We start from the raw sequence: 22,702 nt of genomic DNA, 5'->3' as shown, positions 1-22,702 counted from the left end.
CTTAGAGCCCACTGTAGGAAACAGATGAGGTTGCTGGTTTAACATTTTACTCAAAAGACCAAGCTTTCAATAATGCATCTCTCCATTAATACTGCTACAAATGGGATACTGTCTGAACTACTGTAGAGAAAGCTTGCTGTCCAATTAGGAACATAATACATGCAATAATGTGTACTAAAAGTAGAGAAATATTCCAATTTCCGATACCAATATTGATCATTGAGGCACAAACATTTTGCTTAGAAATACATACATAGGTTTTGGACAATCAAGCTAAACATGTGGATATTCCTATGAGGTGTAGACCCCTTACTTTATTCTCAAGGGAAATTAGGGACAAATACTGGCTTAGTGGGCAACAACCGCAGCCCATGACAGGATTGAAAGAAAAAAATCTCAAAGTGCCTGCCGCTGACTCCATTGTTAAAGCTCATTCCTCACAGCTACAAAAGCAAAATACTGTGGATGCTTGAAGTCTGAACAAAAAAAAACGCAATACCAAAACATTTTCGGATTTTGTTTACTCATAGTTACCTTGATCCTTTTAGATCTTTGTCCATAGCAAGTAGTCTTGACAAATCTTTCTTCATGCATCTTCTAGATCGTCCTAAAGAATCCACATAGTCAACCCTGAAAGGAGGAGGGCGGGGTGGGGGGGGAGACAGAACCCTTAGTTCAAACTGCTATTTAATCATCTCCTAGCCAAATATAAGTCATTTCATGTACACTTTTAAGCCAAATACTAAGTTGGAAAATATAATAGTAATAATAATAATAACAACAATAATAATAATAATAAACTCCTAGTCAGGCAGGTAAAAACCAAGAATGTAATTTAAGCAAGGCCTTTTATAACAAAATGCAAAAGTAATGTTTTAAATGGGTAAAGTTTGAACACCAAGAAATAAAGAGCATCTCCTGAAGGTGGCTATACTATTAGCATTACTGTTTGGTACTGTTAGCATTTCAGCGCCTTGCCAAAGGATTTAATCCTAAACCATGTGTCAGGCCAGTGGGGGGTTTTCCAGCCAGGCTTACCATATCCCTGAGTTTTCTATACATACACACAGTGCATTACTACCTTGGAGCATCACAAGCACAACAAAATGAGAACTATACAAATGGCCATGAAATGTAGCATTCCTACAAAATTATCAGCGTCAGTGATTCAGACTGTTTCTTGCAGCTTCAAGTATAAACATTTGCCAACTGAAACTCTAGGATATTATAGCTCCCTTGTTCTAGATTCTCACCATTCCTCATCAGGGTTCTGTGGTGGTGGAATTTCAGATTCGGGCACTGCATCCTTATCTTTTGTATTCTCCGCTTCCTTCTTTACTGCCTCGCTCTCACGTAGAGTCTGTAACTGTTTCTGTTTGTCAAAAATCTTCTGCGTGAAATCTACCAAATACATGCTTTCTGTTTCTTCATCTGGCACAGGATAGTTGGGTGTCCGTTTTGTATTGAGGAGTAGGGCAGAAATGAATGAAACATTTATTGGTACTTCGCGATGTTAAGACATTCATACATAACTATATATAGGAGCAATTGGCACTGGTCAAAATAAAGCTGTTTGGTTTTACACTTCCTTCTTAAGTAGCAGTTTATTAAAAATAATTCTAATTCAGACTGGGTTCCATCTTTCTCTAATTCTGTCCAGAATGGCAGCCTCAGATACAGAATGCATAGGTCATGCAATCCCTTGAGCTTGTTCTGTCAGTCAGATTATCACTGATCTGTATTCATTTACCTGTCTTGGTTTCCTAACCCAAATACCCTTGCCAAAAATAAAACAAATCCAAAGCAAAATGCTGCTGATGTTAGAAATCTGAAATAAAAGCAGAAAATGCTGGAAATACTTAGCAGATCAGGAGAAATCTGTGGAAAGAGAAACAAAAGTTAATATTGCCAAGTGGACGATCTATTGTCAAAAATTAATTTCAATTTGGAGCTCAGATGAAGGGTTATCCTGACTCAAAATGTTGGCTCTATTCTCTATTCACAGATGCTGTCAGACCTGCTGAGATTTTCCAGCATTTTCTGTTTTGGTTACAATTTGGAAAATGTTTAATTGAACTAGCCTCAACATCTCTTTAGTGAGAGGGGGTTAATTGTATATTAATTACATGCAGGCAGTGGGTATTAACTAGGAATTCAGTTGTGCCCCTATAAACAGACAAACTGTGATTGTTGGATCAGGAGATGCACCCTTGCAAATGTAATTCTGGAAATAAAAATTATGTAAAGACTGGCTCTGGCTCTATCCATCACCAACTGCTATCTGGACTCTTCAAAAAGAAGAAAAAAAAAAGTTTCAGATTTCCATTAGCTTTCACTCCTAAATGTCCTTCTTTACCAGAGGAATTGGTTTCTCGCTATTTAACCAATCAATTCCCTAAAGAGTGCATTCATTGCTACTGACCTCCATGTCACACAAATTCTGGTCCCTTGTACATCTCAAATTTTCGTTGCTCCACCATTTAGTTTTAGACCCCAAGATCTGAATTTCTCTTCTTAAACCTTTCCACCTTCCCTATTACTTCCTTACAGGGCTCGGTGTCAAACTTTGCTGGATAACTCCTATGAAGTGCCTGGCAAAGGACCATTTAGTATGTTAAATGCAAGTTGTTGTTGTAATTCATTGTTGCACGCGTTATGCTTTGTGGGAACAAGGTTCTCCTAAGGGAGGCAGGATGAGACAGCCTTCTTCACTTCTGCTAGTGGACAGTCTGGAATACAACTCGGAGACAGCAGGAACAAGTCAACAAACTGTAGTGCATGGAGCTGGCAGAGGAAGAACTGCAGAACATAAAAGTAAGGGAAGTGGGAGAGGAAAAAAAGTACAGATTCACACCACAGGCATGCAATATTGCAGACGGCTAACCCAGTGGGCATCAATTAATAGGAGCAGACAACCAGAACCCTCATTGTTTAACTGACATCAAAGACTATCCTGTCACATATTACAAGAGACTAAGCAATGAAAGTTCTTGGTTTTTTAGTCTTTAAATGACTTTGCATTCATCGAAATGAGAGGCGTCTCTGGGAAATGGAACACTTTCAATTTCAGGCTTCTACTATCAGTCCCAGATGAAATTCAAACCTTGTACCGAGACATCACAAAATCATGTCACATAAATCCTTCAACTAAAGCAATGATTGTTATTTTTTAAATCCAGAATTAAATGAAAATATTTGAACAAAATTTAGAAACCACACTCCAAATTACCTGGTAAGTCACCTTTAGTCATTTGCTCATAAAGCTTTGCTTTTTCCTCTAGTCTTTGTCTAAAGAAAGAACAAATTAATTTAGTCTACAGTAGTTAACAAAAGGCATTTTACAACACAGCATAAACACTATTACTGAGAGATTTTGTGAAAGGAAATCCCTTATTTGAAAGCGTCCCAGTTCAGAACTGTGACAGTGCCACTGCAGTACTGAGGGAGTGCTATCTTTTGGATGAGATCTTAATCCAAGACTCCATCAGCTTTTTCAGGTGGGCATTAAACGTCCAGTGCACCAATTGAAAGAAAACCAGGGGCATTCTCTCTCTTGGCACCTTGGCTATCATTTATCTCACAACCAAATTATTAAAGATATAGATTGTCTGATCAACATCACATTGCTGCTTGTGAGATCTTGCTGTGTATAAATTGACCACTGCATTCCCTACATTATAACTGTGGCTACACATAAATAAAAGCTTTAATGGCCTATAAAGCACTTTGGAACACCTTGAGTCACAAAATAAATGCAAGCCTTTCAACTGCTTTTTAAATTGAGAGGATCCAAAGTGAAAAGCCACAGCCTAGAACACCACAATGCTGAAAAAGTAAGAAAGACGACAAGTAGACTTGGCAAAAGCAAATAGACAACAGTAAGCTCAATTTTTAAAATCTTAAATAGAGGAAAGGTCTAAGAGAAGCAGTTTTAAAGTCTTGTAAAAGGAGGAGTAAAAGATGGAGATGGTGTGAGAAGAAAGAGTATTTGAAAAGAATGACAAGTACTATCAGACTAGCACAGAATACAGCATCGGGGGTTGGGGGGGGCGGGGAGAAGACAGACAGAGAGAGAACAAAAGAGAGAGAGAGAGAAAACAAGAGAGAGAGAGAGAAAACAAGAGAGAGAGAGAGAAAACAAGAGAGAGAGAGAGAAAACAAGAGAGAGAGAGAGAAAACAAGAGAGAGAGAGAGAAAACAAGAGAGAGAGAGAGAGAAAACAAGAGAGAGAGAGAGAAAACAAGAGAGAGAGAGAGAAAACAAGAGAGAGAGAGAGAAAACAAGAGAGAGAGAGAGAAAACAAGAGAGAGAGAGAGAAAACAAGAGAGAGAGAGAGAGAGAGAGAGAGAACAAAAGAGAACGAAAAAAAGAGAACAAGAGAGAAAAAAAGAGAACAAAAGAGAGAGAAAAAAAGAGACAAAAAAAGAAAAAAAAGAGTTTACCATTCACATTTACAAAGCATTCCTCACGTGCAGATTGCATTTCAGAATGTTTTATGATAACCAGGAAAAGAAAGATTGTGCCAGAGATAGAGGCTGGAAGTTAAAGTTACAAGATGGATTGACTACCAAAAAACAATGCGAGAAGCATCCCCTAAATAAGGGAATAGTATTCAAGCACTGGACTTTTAGGCTGCGCTATAGAGTGGAACAGCCCAGTGCCAATGAAGAAACCTTGATTCAGATCCCACTTAAGTTACTGATATCCTCCCTTATGAGCAGTAGCCAGGTTTATTTGTTCATTCCTCAGCCAAATGTTGAAATTTCCAACAATAAGCATGTAACAGTGTTCCTCACCTGTTCAAACATCAGATCATTGCCTGCTCACATTGTAGAGGGGGTCAATAACAATATTGATTGATACTCTTGCACCTTTACCAGCTGCAGTCATAACATCTTATCATAACGATTTCTGCTGCTAGATCCATTCTCCCAGTTCTCTACCTCCATGCGTCTTCCTCAAAAGAACACATGCTTGTCCAAGTCATGGTAAATTACATTGGCTCAACGTGTGTACTGTTCCTTCAGTCAGAAACTGTTGACAACCTTTCCCTTTCAATGCCAGTGTATTTCAGTAAGGTGTCTTGGATAGGAAACAACATTCAATTGCTGAAGCATCTCTGACAAGATGCCTTCCTGGGACTTTGACCCAAGATAAAGATCAATTCCAGTTGAAACTCTTACTTTGATTTTGAGAGTGTTTTCTGTTCCTCAATATTTTCTTCTACATCCTTCCCAGCCCGATCCAAAACTCCTGCATTTTGCTTGATCCAGATACTCGGCTTCTGTTAAATTTACAAATCATAAATTTAACATTTCTCTGCATCTCAAAAAGTATAGGACATATTGTAAGGTAATGACTAATAAATTATGGAGCATCATAAGACAATTTTACTGTCAGAGAACAGACGAGTGCTGAATATTTTTGCTCATCTTGGTGAGAGGTGCAGGAGATTAGAATGCTTTCCATTGTAATCACAGTTTGCCATTCCTAAGTCAGAAGCAGAATATAAAATGTTTGGTCTGCACCAACAGTGTACCTCAACCTTAGGTAGGGAACAATGGTTATCCAGGAATGACTTACTAGCAGAAATTGAAGGATGAAATCTTCCGTACTACAGCTATAGAGTGAGATGGACACAGACCTGGGAACAAGTCCCTCCTCTTCCATTTAGTGAGAGTTAAGGTGCTTGTTATGTAACAAGAAAAAACTAAACCCCTGCAAAGTGCACCACTGTGCCTTTCCAAAAGAACTCAAGGTCACACTGAAGCACAATCATAACTATATTTTGTATTGTGATCACAGGCTCCTTTCAATCACTGGCAGAAATATTCCAAAATGAAAATCACACATAAATCATTGCACCTCAATCTGTATTTTGTGTAATAAATTTCAAATCAGCTTTCATGCCTTCTCGAAATACAGCTGAAAGGAGAAAATGATTGTTCTGTTGGGTGCTTTTCCTAGTTTATTCGAACTGAGGTATTGTCATTGCCATCATTAATACCATCGCTGTCACAGCAGAGTCAGGTTAATTACTGTTAATAACAAGGTTCCAATGACTGATGAGAAATAGCAGTGGTGATGGTCAGAGTTCACATACCTTGTTGACTGGCTTGGCTTTAAATGGAGCCCCTGCTTCTTTGAGTAGTTTATCCTGCTTGAACTCTTCCTGTTTCCGATAAAGTTCTGCCTTCAGATCCACCAACTACAACACAATTGTTGAAAAAAAATGACGACGTGGGATTGTTGGAACAATTCAGAAATTAGAAAAGCCGACAATTGCAGAATACGCAAGGATTCAGGAGGATTTCGTACAGCACCTCTCATGTTTGGATGCCATACGATGTGACGGACAATTTTTTAAAATCATAAACAGATATTGTTTTAGGCTGATTAAAAGCACACATTATATTGAAGGAGGGATATTATGAGGAAACAATTTTGCTTTCTTCCCAGAACTCTTAGATAATAGTAATAAATACACTAACATTTATCTTTATTGTTAGGTGAACTGCAAAACATTATTAGGTTAAAAATGTAAAACTGAAGAATATTGCCCAATGTTTAAGGAGACACACCGAATGTTTGGTGCGAGTGTCAACTGGTGGTGTCTGAACCTCAGGTTGACACATGAATCAACCATGGTCACACCGAATAGTGGAACAGACTTTAGGGACTGAATACTCCTGTCCATATGGCTCCTGCTTCCGAGTTTGCGAAGGTTGTGAGTTTACACCCCATACCAGGACTGTACATAATCCAGTCTAGCATTTCAGTGCATTACTCGGGGACCACTACAATATCAAATATACCATGTTTTGGGTGTCAGGTTAAATTGAGGCTGTCACCTCCATCCCCATGCTCATTTCTTCTCATTCAATGGGTCCTTTCACCTGCTTCCAGTATTCCCCCACTCCCTGACCCCACCCTCTGGCCTTCTACTGGTTTTTCATCTTTTCAGGTGAACTGTCAGAGCGACATTGGTCATCCCATTTCTCTGCCCCCCTCACTCCTGTCTCCCTCTGAACCTGCTGCTCTCCATTCTCCTAGGTCCATGGGCACCTGCACAGTGGTTCACACTGCTCCAGGCACCTGGATTTGATTCTGGCCTTGGCTGACTGACTGAGTGGCGTTTGCCTGTTCTGAGATGCCTCCAGGTGTTCTGGTTTCCTCCCACAGTCCAAAGATGTGCAGGTTAGGTGGCTTGGTCATGCTAAATTTCCCCCTTAGGTGTTTCAAGATGCACAGATTAGGGGATTAGTGGGGTAAATACATGGGGTTGCAGGGATTGGGCCTGGGTGGGATGCTCTGTCAGAGAGTCATTGCAGACCCGATGGGCCAACTGGGGATTCTATGAACCCTGATCTTGTTACCAAAACCCACTGACAAGGGAGGTGCCATTTTTGTTCGGCATACTGACTTCTACTTCACAGTGGTTGAATGCTAGCTCTCAACATTCCTCCTACCATGAGCCCAAAGCCAAACATCGCCATTGTTTCCAGGATTGCCAGTGACCTCACCAACTCTGCAGATCTTTCCTCCACAACATCTAAATCTCAGACACCAACCCCGCATAGCCCGCTTGTACCTACTTCCCAAGATCCACAAACATGGCTGTTCTAGCAGGGCCATTGTATCAGCCTGCTCCTGCCCCACAGAACTCATTTCTTTCCATCTTGACTCCATCCTTTCTCACTTCACCCAGCCTCTTCCCAAACACGCACGATTCATCTGATGCCCTACGTCCTGAAAGCAAAAGACGCGACCATGAGCACCAACGTGGGCCCCTATTATGCCTCTCCTTTGTGGATTACGTGGGACACACTTTGATCTGGTTCTTTGCAGGTTCCCTCCCACAACTGTTTCTCTGTTAAGAACATAAGAAATAGGAGCAGGAGCAGGCCATCTAGCCCTTCGAGCCTGCCCCGCCATTCAATAAGATCATGGCTGATCTGTCGTGGCTCAGTTCCACATTCCTGCCCTCTCCCCATAACCCTTAATCCCCTCGCTTATCAAAAACCCATCAACCCGCATCTTAAAAATATTTAGCGAGGCAGCCTCCACCACCTCAACAGGCAGGGAATTCCAGAGATTCACCACCCTTTGAGTGAAGAAGTTCCTCCTCAACTCCGTTCTAAACTGCCCCCCCTTTATCTTGAGGCTGTGCCCCCTCGTCCTACTGTCCTTTGAGCGGGAAGAGTCTCTCCACCTCTCTCCTATCCATCCCATTCATCATCTTATATGTCTCAATGAGATCTCCCCTCATTCTTCTAAACTCTAACGAGTACAAGCCTAGTTTATTCAGCCTCTCCTCATAGCTCAACCCCCTCAACTCCGGTATCAGCCTAGTAAACCTCCTCTGCACTCCCTCCAAGGCCAAAATATCCCTGCGTAAGTGCGGCGACCAAAACTGCACACAGTACTCCAGCTGCGGCCTCATCAGTGCCCTATACAGCTGCAGCAAGACCTCCCTACTTTTATATTCAATCCCCCTCGCTATGAAGGCCAGCATCCCATTCGCCTTCCTGACCACCTGCTGCAGCTGCAGGCTGGGTTTTTGCAACTCATGCACAAGGACCCCGAGGTCCCTCTGCACCGTCACCTGCTGCAGTTTTTCGCCACATAAGTAATAGTCCTTCCTACCATTATTCCTACCAAAGTGGACCACCTCGCACTTGCCAACATTAAATTCCATTTGCCAGTTCCTGGCCCATTCGCCCAGCCTATCTAGATCCTTCTGCAGACTCTCCACACCCTCCGCACAATTTGCCGTTTCACCAATCTTGGTGTCATCAGCAAATTTCGACACCATACACTCGGTTCCCTCTTCCAGATCATCTATATAAATGGTAAATAGCTGAGGCCCCAGCACCAACCCCTGGGGCACTCCACTAGTCACCAACCGCCAATCCGAATAGCACCCATTAACCTCCACACTCTGCCTCCTATTTGACAACCAATCCTCTATCCACGCTAATACCCTACCCCCAACTCCATGCTCCCTTACCTTCTGCAATAACCTCTTGTGAGGCACCTTGTCAAACGCCTTCTGAAAATCAAGAAAGACCACATCCACCGGCTCTCCTCTATCCACCGCCCTAGACACATCCTCATAGAACTCCAATAAATTTGTCAGACACGACTTCCCCTTAACGAAACCGTGCTGCGTCTGCTCTATTAAGCAATTCCCCTCAAGATGCCTCGCTATTTCCTCCTTGATGACGGATTCTAACATTTTACCTACAACAGACGTTAAACTAACCGGCCTATAATTCCCCGCCTTTTGCCTGGCACCCTTCTTAAACAACGGCATAACATTAGCCACTTTCCAATCTTCCGGCACGTCCCCGGAATCTGTTAGGTTGATATTGGTTGGTACCACTACATGCTCTTGCTTCAACCTGGATGAATTTTTCAATTTTGCTTCCAATTTCCCCCTTCTATCACATGTTTTTCTTGGATTAAGAAGGTTTGCTCAATTTTCATTTACAATTACAATTATTATTTCCTAAATGCAGACTATTTTGTTTTCCCTTTATAAACAGGTTTCCAGCATTGATTTTTGTTGAATACTACTCCCTAATTTCATTCAATTTAAGTACCTTTTGCCCCAGTTGATTTCTATTTATTAGCCAATTTTCTGTCTACCCAGCTATTTGTCTCCTGACTTCATGTGCCCTAGACTTTGCCAGACTATATCATGTAAAGAATTTTATCAGATTAGTTACCATGTTAGTGGATGCATTGGTGGTCATCTTCCAAGATTCTATAAACATAAAACATTACAGCAGTCCTTGATGTTGCACCGACCTGTGAAACCAATCTAAAGCTCATTTAACCTACACTATTCCAATATCATCCATATGTTTATCCAATGACCACTTAAATGCACTTAATGTTGGCGAGCCCACTACTGTTGCAGGCAGGGCATTCTGTGCCTTTACTACTCTGAGTAAAGAATCTACCTCTGACATCTGTCCTATATCTATCACCCCTCAATTTAAAGCTACGTCCCCTCGTGCTAGCCATCTCCATCCGAGGAAAAAGGCTCTCACTGTCTACCCTATCTAATCCTCTGATCATCTTATATGATGTACAGATGCCAGTGTTGGACTGGGGTAAACATAGTAAGAAGTCTGACAACACCAGGTTAAAGTCCAACCAGTTTATTTGATAGTAATCCCACAAGCTTTTGAAAACGCTAACCTGCTATTCAAATCCTAAAAGGTGGAGACAATGTGAGTGGAGATAGCATTAAGCATAGGTTAACGAGACGTGTATTGCCTCCAGACAGGACAGTAAGTGAGATGTTGCAAGCCCAGGCAAGTCATGGGGGTTACAGATAGTGTGACATGAAACCGAGATCCTGGTTGAGGCCGTCCTCATGTGTGCAGAACTTAGCTATCGGTCTCTGCTCAGCAACTCTGTGCTGTTGTGTGTCGTGAAGGCCGCCTTAGAGAACACTTATCTGAAGATCAGAGGCTGAATGCCTGTGACCGCTGAAGTGTTTGCCAATAGGAAGGGAACTGTCTTGCTTGGTGATTGTCGGGCGGTGTTCATTCATCCGTTGTCGTAGCGTCTGCATGGTCTCCCCAATGTACCATGCTTCGGGACATCCCTTCCTGCAGCATATTAGGTAGAAAACATCGGCCGAGTTGCAAGAGTATGTGCCATGTAGCTGGTGGGTGGTGGATCTTATATGCCTCTATTAAGTCACCTCTTAACCTTCTTCTCTCTAACAAAAACAGCCTCAAGTCCCCCAGCCTTTCCTCATAAGACCTTCCCACCATACCAGGTAACATCCTGTTAAATCTCCTCTGCACCCTTTCCAATGTTTCCAAATCCTTCTGATAATGCGGCAACGAGAACTGTACAAAATTCTCCAAGTGCAGCCACACCAGAGTTTTGTACAGCTGCAACCTGACCTCATGGCTCCGAAATTCAATCCCTCTACCAATAAATGCTAACACACCGTATGCCTTCTTAACAACCCTACCAACCTGGGCGCCAACTTTCAGGGATCTTTGCACATGGACACCAAGATCTCTTTGCTCATCCACACTATAAAATATCTTACCATGAGCCCAGTATTCTGTATTCTAAGACTCTGGAACAGTCCCTGCAGATTGGCGGGGAGGTAATATCACCCCAATATTCAAAAAGGAAGGTAGAGAGAACACAGGGAATTATAGACCAATAAGCCTAAAATCAGTAGTGGAGAAAATTCTTGAATCCACTATCAAGAACTTTACAGTGGAGCACTTAGAAAGCAAAGGCAGGATCAGACAGATTCAGCACAGATTTATGAAGGGGAAATCATGCTTGACAAATCTGTTGGAATTCTTTGAAGACGCAAGTAGAGTTGACAATGGAAAACAGTAGATGTGGTATATTTGGATTTTCAGAAAGCATTTGACAAAGTCCCGACTAAGAGATTATCATTCAAGATTAAAGTGCATGGGATTGAGGGAAGTGTATTGAGATGGATAGAAAACTGATTAGCGGAGAGGAAACAGAATAGGAATTAATGGGTTCTTTTCAAATTGGCACGCAGTAACTACTGGGGTGCCACAGGGATTAGTGCTGAGACCCAGATATTCACAATATATGTTAATGATTTGGATGAGTGAACAAAATATAACATCTCAAAGTTTACAGATGATACCAAGTTGGGTGGGAGAGCAAACTGTGACGAGGATTCAGAGATCCTACAGAATGATCTGGACAGGTTGGGTGAGTGGGCAAATCAATGGTAGGTGTAGTATAATTTGGATAAATGTAAGGTTTTTGCTTCCAAAGTGAATAACAAGGTGGCAGATTATTACCTGAACGGCTGTAAATTGGGAGCTGGGAATGTGCAGCTGGACCTGGGTGCCCTTGTGCACCACTCACTGAAGATAAGCATGCAAATGCAGTAGGCAGTAAAGAAGGCAAATAGTATTTTGGTCTTTATTGTGAGAGGTTTCCAGTACAGGAGCAGGGGTGCGTTGTGGCAATTATACAGGGCCTTGGTGAGGCCACACCTAGATTATTGTGCACAGTTTTGGTCTCCTTTTCTGAGGGAGTACAGTGAAGGTTTACCAGGCTGATTCCAGAGATGATGGTACTAAATGTATGAGGAGAGGTTGACTTGGTCAGGATTGTTTTTGCTAGAGTTCAGATGAATGAAGGGGGATCTCAGAGATTTATTAAATTCTAACAGGACTAGACAGGTAGATGCAGGAAAGGCGTTCCCATGGTGGGGGAGTCCAGAACCAGGGGTCACAGTCTGAGGATACAGGGTAGATCATTTAGGACGGAGATGAGAAGACATTTCTTCATCCAAAGAGTGGTGACCTGTGGAATTCATTACCACAGGAAATGGTTGATGCCAAAACATTGAATGTATTCAAGAGGTGGTTAGATATAGCAGTTGGGGCAAATGTGGTCAAAGTCAATGGGAGAAAGCAGGATCAGGCTATTAAGTTGAATGATTATGATGAATGGTGGAGCAGGCTTAAAGGGCCAAATGGCCTCCTCCTGCTCCTATCTTCTACGTTTCTATGACACAACCTTTCAAAATTTATATTATTTTTACCGTACTTTTACTGTATATGCTCTGACAATTCTTTAGTATAAATTCCATTATCTTTCCCATCAATGACAGTAAGCTGCCTGATCTTTCATTCCATCTCCCTTTTGACCATCAATTTGCTTTGCCGCTTCAGACTTATTTGCTGGCCGCCATGAGACTTGTGCACTGAAACTTAAACTGATCAATTGTTGGTGAGTTAACAATCATCTATTCTGGGTTCTTATTTTATTTATTTCAGTCACCATGTTGGCCCCATTGACAAGTGAGACACTTGAGGCATGGCAGACACGTTCCAAATGTGACAATTCGAGTCTGATGAGAGCATGTGATGCAATTGAATGTGACAGCTGCCCACTAGTGGAAGACATTTCATTATATAGTTACTTATAAATCATGGAAGTAACTTAATTTTTCATCTCAGAGAAACAGCTTTCATGGTTACTTAGACTAGACAACTGTCAGTAGGTGAGAGGGATTGAAATGCCTTCTTAGCCTATCAGCAGAAAAATGTCAGCTATTATTAAATTGACAATCTTGCTTAGAGAAACCATAAGGTTGACAATGTGGCAAAGGCAAAAGTAAAGTTATTCTCTCTACAAAACAAAAAAATTTACATTTCCCCACTCCCAACCCCCTATTCAATTTTCCCTTCAAAAAATATTGATCGATATTGCGTAATGCTAATTATTTAGTACTAGCTGTAGCTAGCAGCTGGTCCCTGCATGCATGTTGCCCAACTGTAACCTACTCAATCAACAGGCATTATAGCCAAGCCCAAACTTGTACAGTCTCACACATACATTTTCCAGCAGTGTTCACTGGATAACAATCAGAAATGCATTACACTGACTTTGTGTCACCCCTGGCTCAATCATAGCATCTTTCCTATTGGTGCGAATTCAGGCTGTCTTTTGTTCTTCACTTCAAGGCTAGGAATCAGAAAGCAAATGTCTAATTTGCCCAGCTCCTCAACAAGCTTCATCACACTGCCATTTTGCTAATGATTCACTGCCAAAATATGTAAAAACTATATATCCTTTGGTTCCTCCGCAACTTGCCCAACTTAGAACAGAACAGAGAAATGCTATACCTTACATTGAGCAGTATCCCACATTGATGATGGATTCTTGGGGTATGTTTTATGTTGTGCCAATTTATCATGCCATTCTGTAGTATGTTTTTTTAATTCCTTATTATTTAAAATAAATCCCACGTAACATGTTCTGTAGGAAATTGTGATACATACTCACCAGATACTCAAAGAAAACCCTTAGCAAACATTACAGCTTGTCAAAATTCACTTGAATGGACTGCTGTGATAAATCCTAATAATTACAACTTATAGTGCCTTTCATATAATAAAGAGCCCCAAGGCACTTCACAGAAACATTATAAAACAAAAACTGACACAGAACTACCAGAGGAGATATTAAGATACACGATCAAAAGCTTGGTCAAAGTAGTAGGCTTTAAGGACTGTCTTAAAGGAGGAAAGCAAGTGAGAGAGAGAGTGTTGCAAGGAGGCAATTCCAGATGCTGGGGCCAAAACAACCCAAGGCATAGCCATCAATAGCAGAGAAATTAAAATTGATAATGCACAAGAGACCAGGATTAGAATAGCTCCGACGTTCAATGGTTCCAGGCTAGAGGAAATTACAAGAGATAGGGAAAGAGTGAGGCCATCGAGGGGTTTGAAAACAAGGATCAGAACTTTATACTCAAGGCATTGCTTAACTGAGAGTCATGTAGGTCAGTGAACATAGAGGTTAAGGAACAGAACATGGTGTGAATGAACGCAAGAACTAAGAGTAGGAGGAGGTCATCTGACCCCTCGAGCCTGCTCCACCATTCAACAAGATAATGGTTGATCTTTTTGTGAACTCAGCTCCACTTACTCACCCACGCACCATAATCCTTAATTCCTTTACTGTTCACAAATCTATCTTTGCCTTAAAAACATTCAATGAGGTAGCCTCAACTGCTTCACTGGGCAAGGAATTCCACAGATTCACAACCCTTTGGGTGAAGAATTTCCTCCACAACTCAGTCCTAAATCTGCTCCCACTTATTTTAAGGCCATGCCCCTAGTTCTAGTTTCACCTGCCAGTGGAAACAATTTCGCCGCTTCTACCTTATCTATTCCCTTCATAACTTTATATGTTCTTCCAAATTCCCAATATAGTCAGTCTCTCCTGAGAAGCAAACCCTCTCAACTCTGGAATCAACTGAATGAATGTCCTCTGCACACCCTCCACTGCCAGTACTTCCTTTCTCAAGTAAGGAGACCAAAACTGTACACAGTACTCCAACTGTGGCTTCACCACCACCTTATACACCTGCAACATAACCTCCCTTTTTTTAAAACTCCATCCCTCTAGCAATGAAGAGCAAAACTCCATTTGCCTTCTTAATTACCTGCTGCACCTGCAAACCAACTTCTGCAATTCATGCACAAGGACACCCAGCATAGCACAATGCTGCAATTTTTTACCGGTAAATAAGAGTCCATTTTGGGATTATTCCTACCAAAATGGATGATCTCACATTTACCAACATTGCATTCCATCTACCAAACCCTTGCCCACTCACTTAAACTATCTATATCCCTTTGCAGACTTTCAGCGTCATCTGCACACTTTGCTCTGCCACTCCATAAGACACAGGAGCAGAATTAGGCCACTCACCCCATCGGGTCTGCTCCACCATTCAATCATGGCTGATTTTTTTCTCATCTCCATTTTCCTGCCTTTTCCCCATAACCTCTGATCCCCTTATTAGTCAAGAACCTATCTCTGTCTTAAAGACACTCAATGACCTGGCCACCACAGCCTTCTGCAGCAAAGAGTTCCACAGATTCACCACTCTCTGGCTGAAAAAAATCCTCCTCATCTCTATTTTAAAGGATTGTCCATTTAGCCTGAAGTTGTGCCCCCTGGCTCTAGTTTTTCCTACTAGTGGAAACATCCACTTAGAGGCCTCGCAATATCCTGTAAGTTTCAATAAGATCCCCCTTCATCCTTTTAAACTCCAACAGGTGCAGACCTAGATTCCCCAACTATTTCTTGTATGACAAGCTCTTCATCCCAGGGATCATTCTTGTGAACCTCCTCTCGACCCCTTCTAAGGCCAGCACATCCTTCCTTAGATATGGGGCCCAAAACTGCTCACAATATTCCAAATGGAGTCTGACCAGACCCTCACACAGCCTCAGAAGTACATCCCTGCACCTGTATTCTAGCCCTGTCAACATGAATGCTAACATTGCATTTGCCTTCTAACTGCCGACTGAAACTGCACGTTAACCTTAAGGGAATCTTGAACAAGGGCTCCCAAGTTCCTTTGTGCTTCTGATTTCCTAAGCATTTCTCCATTTAGAAAATAGTCTATGCCTCCATTCCTCCTTTCAAAGTGCATAACCTCACACTGTATTCCATCTGCCACTTCTTTGCCCATTCTCCTAACTTGTCCAAGTCCTTCTGCAGCTCCCCTGCTTCCTCAATACTACCTGTCCCTCTACATATCTTTGTATCATCTGCAAACTTAGCAACAATGTCTTCAGTTCCTTCCTCCAAATTGTTAATGTATATTGTGAAAAGTTGTGGTCCCGGAACTGATCCCTGAGGCACATCACTATTCATTGGCTGCCATCCTGAAAAAGACTCCTTTATCCCACTCTCTGCCTTCTGCCAGTCAGCCAATCCTCTACCCATGCCAGGATCTTACCCTTAAACACCATGGGCTCTTATTTAACAGTCGCTTGTGTGGCATCTTATCAAAAGCCTTTTGGAAATCTAAATAAATCTAACTTCCTTGTTATCTCCTCAAAGAACTCTAATAGATTTGTCAGACATGACCTCCCCTTGACGAAGCTGTAAAGACTCAGTCCTACTTTATCATGCACTTCCAAATACTGCGCAATCTCATCTTTAATAATGGACTCTAACATCTCACCAGTGACCAAAGTCAGGCTAACCGGCCTATAATTTCCTGTCGGCTGCCTCCCTCTCTTCTTAAATAGCAGTCTTACATTAGCTACTTTCCAGTCCTCTGGAACCCTCCCTGCCTCCAGTGATTCCTGAAAGATCACCACCAATGCCTCCACAATTTCCTCAGGTATCTCTTTTAGAACACTGGGATGTAGTCCATCCGGTCCAGGGCGATTTATCCACCTTCAGACCTTTCAGTTTCCCCAAATCCTTCTTAGTGATGGCCACTATACTCACCCATGCCCCCTGATTGTCCTGGAGCTCTGGCATTCCACTGGTGAATTCCACTGTGAAGACTGATGCAAGGTAACTACTCAGTTCCTCTGCCATTTCTTTGCTTCCTATTATTACGTCTCCAGCAGTCCAACATCTATTTTTTGTCTCTCTTATATCTTTTATTTATTGAAAAAAGCTCTTCCCATCTTCTATTAATAGCTAGCTTACACATATTTCATCTTCTCCCCACATATTGCTTTTTTAGTTGTCCTCTGCTCCATTTAAAGTCTCTCCTATCCTCTGGCTTCCTGCTAATCCTCACCACTTTGTATACTTTTTTTTGCTTTTATGCTGTGCTCGACTTCCCTCGTCAACTATGGATGCCTCATCCTCCCATTAGTGTGTTTCCTTCTCCTTGAGATGAATTTCTGTTGTACCTCTCAAATACCCTCCAAAAACTCCTACATTGTTGTTCCACTGTTTTCCCTCTAGGCTCCCTTTCCAATCAACTCTGGCCAGCTCCTCTCTCATAAGAACATAAGAAATAGGAGCAGGAGTAGGCCATCTAGCCCTTCGAGCCTGCCCCGCCATTCAATAAGATCATGGCTGATCTGTCGTGGCTCAGTTCCACATTCCCGCCCTCTCCCCATAACCCTTAATCCCCTCGCTTATCAAAAACCCATCAACCCGCGTCTTAAAAATATTTAGCGAGGCAGCCTCCACCACTTCAACGGGCAGAGAATTCCAGAGATTCACCACCCTTTGAGTGAAGAAGTTCACAAAAAATGCAAAAAAGATTTGAAGTATGATGCCTGAATTCACAGAAATCATAGAATCCCTGCAGTACAGAAGGAGGCTGTTCGGCCCATCAAGTCTGCACTAACAACAATCCCACCCCAGGCCCTATCCCCACAGCCCCTTCACTGCCCTCAATGAAAGGCAATACAACTTAAAAAGTAATATTTACTGTAACAAAAACTTTTTTTTTAAAAATGCCCCCACGATTATTCTTACAGCAGTTTAATTCACCTGGAGATTTTTGGAGATTCTCAGGTCAATCCTGCAATCCTGGAATCAACTGGCAAAGGATGTCCTGAGGTATGGTACACTGGGGAGACCATGCAGATGCTCGTGACATATCTTTGTAGTTACCTTTATTTAATTGTAATACCATTACATTTGATTCCAGCTTCTCCCTCTCAAACTACAGGGTAAACTCTATTATATTGTGATCACTGCTCCTTAGGGGTTCCTTCACCTTCAGTTCCTTAATCAAATCTGCCTCATTACACATCACCAAATCCAGAATTGCTTGTTCCCTAGTAGGCTCTGTCACAAGCTGCTCCAAAAAAAACCTTAGACATTCCACAAATTCCTTTTCTTGGGATCCACTACCTGATTTCCCCAGTCCACCTGCACACTGAAGTCCCATGATTACTGTAATATCTCCCTATTTATTTTCTGCCCCATAATCTGACTACTGCTAGGGGCCCTGTACATAACTCCCATCAGGGTCTTTTTACTTTTGTGATTCCTCAACTCTACCCACAAAGGTTCTAAGCCTTCTGATCCTATGTCGCTTCTTGCCGTCACTTTAATTCATTCCTTACTAACAATGCAACCCCATCCCCTTTGCCCATTTCCTGTTCTTTTGACAGGACATATATCTTTGGATATTTAGATCCCAGCCCTGATCCCATTGCAGCCATGTCTCTGTGATGCCCACAACACCGTACCAGCTAATTTCAATGTGTGCAACAAGCTCATTCACCTTGTACCACACAGTGATGCATTTAGGTACAATACCCTTAGTCCTGCATTAACCATCTCCCTTCTCATACTTGTCACTTTTTTTGCTCTGCTTGAGGTTAGATTCCTACCACCTTCTATACTCTCTGTTCTATTACATGGTCTTGAAACTTTATTGATTTCTCCTGAGCCCTTGGCTCCTTTAACTAGTTGAATGTCCTCATCATTAACATACACTTCCACCCTCTCCTTTAACTTTGATTTTCTAATTCTCCATACAACTGAATCCTCACTGCCAGTTTCAGAGAATCAAGAATAGTACTCATCTTAGTATCATCTTCAAATTTTGACACACTATACTTGGTCTCCAGCTCATCCATGTAAATTATAAACAATTGTAGTCCCAACTGATCCCTGAGGGACACCACTAGTCATTGGTTGCCAACAGGAGAACACCCATTTGTCCTCACTCTTTGCTTTGTATTAGATAATCAATCCTCTATCCATGCTAATATATTACCCATAACACTGTGCACTTTTACCTTACGCAGCAGCCTTTTGTACGCCACCTTGTTGAATGCCTTCTGGAAATCCAGACACAACACATCCACAGGTTCCCTGTTGTGCACCATGCTCGTAATATCCTCAAAGAATTCCAGTAAATTAGTCAAACGTGATTGAGTATAAAAGTAATGAGGTCTTGCTGCAGCTGTATAGGGCACTGGTGAGGCCGCAGCTGGAGTACTGTGTGCAGTTTTGGTTGCCGCACTTACGCAAGGATATTTTGGCCTTGGAGGGAGTGCAGAGGAGGTTTACTAGGCTGATTCCGGAGTTGAGGGGGTTGAACTATGAGGAGAGGCTGAATAAATTAGGCTTGTACTCGTTAGAGTTTAGAAGAACGAGGGGAGATCTCATCGAGACGTATAAGATGTTGAATGGGATGGATAGGATAGAGGTGGAGAGGCTCTTCCTGCTCAGAAAGGACAGTAGGACGAGAGGGCACCGCCTCAGGATAAAGGGGGGGCGGTTTAGAACAGAGTTGAGGAGGAACTTCTTCACTCAAAGGGTGGTGAATCTCTGGAATTCTCTGCCTGTTGAAGTGGTGGAGGCTGCCTCGCTCAATACTTTTAAGACGCGGGTTGATAGGTTTTTGATAGGCAAGGGGATTAAGGGTTATGGGGAGAGGGTGGGAATGTGGAACTGAGCCACGACAGATCAGCCATGATCTTATTGAATGGGGGGGGGGGGGGGGTGTGTGTGTGTGTGTGTGGTGGTGGTGGTCAGGCTCAAGGGGCTAGATGGCCTACTCCTGCTCCTATTTCTTATGTTCTTATGAACTCATGCTGCATCTGCCCAATGGGACAATTTCTGTCCAGATGTCTCACTATTTCTTCCTTGATGATAGATTCAAGCATTTTCCCCACTACAGAAGTTCAGCTAACTGGCCTTTAGTTATCTGTCTTTTGCGTACCTCCTTTTTTAAACAGCGGCATCTCATTTGCCAGTTTCCAATCTGCCGGAACCATCCCAGAGTCTGATGAATTTTGGTAAGTTACCACGAGCACATTTGTTATTTCCCCTGCCATCTCTTTTAGTATGTCGGAATGCATTCCATCAGGGCCAGGAGACTTTTCTATCTTTAACTTCATTAGCTTACCCAAAACTACCTCTCCAGTGATAATGATCATTTCTAGGTCCTCGTTTCCCATAGCCTCTTTGTCATCAATTTTTGGCATATTATGTGTGTTTTCCACTGTGAAGACCAACACAAAATATCTGTTCGATGCCTCAGTCATTTCCTCATTTCCTAGTATTAAATCTCCCTTCTCATTTACTAAAGGCAGTGATGTGGAATTGTTGGCGTTGGACTGGGGTGGGCACAGTGAGAAGTCTCACAACACCAGGTTTAGTCCAACAGGTCTATTTGGAATCACAAATTTTTAGAGCACTGTTCCTTCATCAGGTGACTCCAAAAGCTCATGATTCCAGATAAGCCTGTTGAACTTTAGCTTGGTGTTGTGAGACTTTTTACTATCCTCTAAAGGACCAATGTTTACCGTACCCACTCTTTTTCATATTTGGAGAAACTTCTGCTATCAATACAATATCGATAGCAAAAAAAAAACACAATGATAACACAGGCAACACAGTTTTAGACATCAAAGTTAACGGAAGAATGGAGGGCAGAAACTTGGAGAAGTTAGAATAGTCAAGTTTTAATGTGACAAAGGCTTGGCAAGAGCTTCAGCAGCTGATGAACTGAGGCAGTAGAGGTGGACAATGTTATGGAAGTAGAAATAGGTGGCCTAGTGATAGCACGGATGTGGCTGGAAGATCATCACAGAATCAGTCTGACACCAAGTTTGCAAAGAGTGGTTCAGACTTAAGACAGTTGGAAAAGGTGGAATGCAGTCAGTGGCGAGGTATCGAAGACTATTCAAAGATTACTCAATTGGAGGAAATTTCTAATTATGCAGTACCATAATAGACGGATTACAGTTTGAGCGATTAGTAAACCAACAGAAATACTCCAACTGTCATCGACCCCTCTGCTGTCTGAGTAGCCAGGGATGGGCGCGGATACGAGGCAGACAAGATAGGAAAGCCCGGGGACAGACATGGGGCCTACTCTCGTATTTACTCAATCCCGAAGCAATACGTCTCACCAGCTCTAAAGCAGACTCACCGATGCTGCCGTCACATCAAACGTTTTCTTTTTCTTGTCCATAACGATAAGAATTAATTTAATTCCGACAAAATTATCAGGACGCTGAGCTGCCAAGCGCGGCGGCCATCATGGTGAGGGTAAGATGATGTAGACCTGCAGGTCCAGCGGCCATTTTAATAAGGTCTATTGAGGGCCAGGATTAAACCAACTAACGTACCAGCCAATCCACCATCTTACTGAGGTCAAACATTGCTCCCACAGGCCGGGGAGGGCAACTTGCAACCAGTGGTTATAATTCAGTAAAATTTTATTACATGGGATTTATAGAACATAGAACATAGAACACTACAGCACAAACAGGCCCTTCGGCCCACAAGTTGCGCCGATCACATCTATACCTACCAAGCCATAGAACTATCTGTAACTTCCAATGCCATTAGATCCCATATACTCATTCAGTTGCGCCGATCACATCTATACCTACCAAGCCATAGAACTATCTGTAACTTCCAATGCCATTAGATCCCATATACTCATTCAGAAGTCTTTTAACAGATCTGGATTTTATGTCATTTGTTTTAGGATAATATGCCAGTATTTGCTTGCTTTGTAAAGAGTGGCCACAATCCACCCCCATTGGCAGATCAATCTGCAGGATGGCTGGAGAAAAATCATCAAGACATGAAAAGATGTTGCTTTCTTTAATTTTCTTTGAACATTTGGGGGAAACTGTTTGGCTGACAGTCAAGCATCATCCATTCAGATAATCTGCCTGTTTGCTTTCCGATTGGCGTGGTGCCCCACATCCTGGATGTATTAGCCAACACGTGAATGTAGAGGCAAATTATGTGAGGAGACCTCCAGGAATACATTTAATTTCATTTGATAACCTTATTCGTAATATATATATCACAAATTGTGCATATCATTCCTAAGTATATTTTGAGACACCCTGCTGCTTAAGCAGTTAATATTTGCAAGATGGCACACAGACCAAGAATCTATAAAGATAGATAACTTGAGAATGACTCATATTGGATGTGATATAGGAAATCACCCTCCTTATGCCTTGTTTCAGGATAATTATTGCCATGGTCACAAGAGAGCAAGGCATCTGTTTGGGACGGCACAGTAGCACAGTGGTTAGCACTGCTGCTTCACAGCGCCAGGGATCCGGATTCGATTCCTGGCTTGTGTCACCGTCTGTATGGAGTTTGCAAGTTCTCCTCGGTCTGCATGGGTTTCCTTTGGTGTTCCGGTTTCCTCCCACATTCTGAAAGGTGCATTGACCTGAACAGGCGCCAAACTGTGGCCACTAGGGGAATTTCACAGTAACTTCATTGGAGTGTTAATGTAAGCCTTATTTGTGACTAATAAATAAACTTTGCTTTAGATCAGCTTGAGATTGGGATTTTGGTGGTTGAGAGCATTTGAGAAGGGAGCAGTTCCACTTTTTGTGCAGGATTCTATGAAAGAAGCTCTCAACATGGAAGATACTCAATTATT

At 42.2% G+C, this 22,702-nt stretch overlaps 1 protein-coding gene across 1 annotated transcript in view; it reads right to left on the bottom strand.

The window, feature by feature from the left end:
* The window catches only part of ccdc174 (coiled-coil domain containing 174), a 32,704-nt gene extending 11,339 nt beyond the window's left edge, over positions 1-21,365 (bottom strand). The window contains exons 1-6 of the mRNA XM_080184198.1: positions 21,215-21,365; positions 6,104-6,208; positions 5,184-5,284; positions 3,230-3,288; positions 1,254-1,431; positions 535-630 (exon numbers count right to left, since the gene is read on the bottom strand). Coding sequence (XP_080040324.1) covers positions 535-630; positions 1,254-1,431; positions 3,230-3,288; positions 5,184-5,284; positions 6,104-6,208; positions 21,215-21,256 — 581 coding nt within the window. The 5' untranslated portion in view covers positions 21,257-21,365. The remainder of the gene's footprint in view (positions 1-534; positions 631-1,253; positions 1,432-3,229; positions 3,289-5,183; positions 5,285-6,103; positions 6,209-21,214) is intronic.
* Positions 21,366-22,702: the final 1,337 nt, after the last annotated feature.

The sequence above is a fragment of the Carcharhinus amblyrhynchos genome, chromosome 3 (assembly GCF_965287045.1).
Source record: "Carcharhinus amblyrhynchos chromosome 3, sCarAmb.v2.hapA, whole genome shotgun sequence".
In the NCBI taxonomy this organism is placed as follows: Eukaryota; Metazoa; Chordata; class Chondrichthyes; order Carcharhiniformes; family Carcharhinidae; genus Carcharhinus; species Carcharhinus amblyrhynchos.
This window is presented reverse-complemented; position numbering and strand designations above follow the sequence as displayed.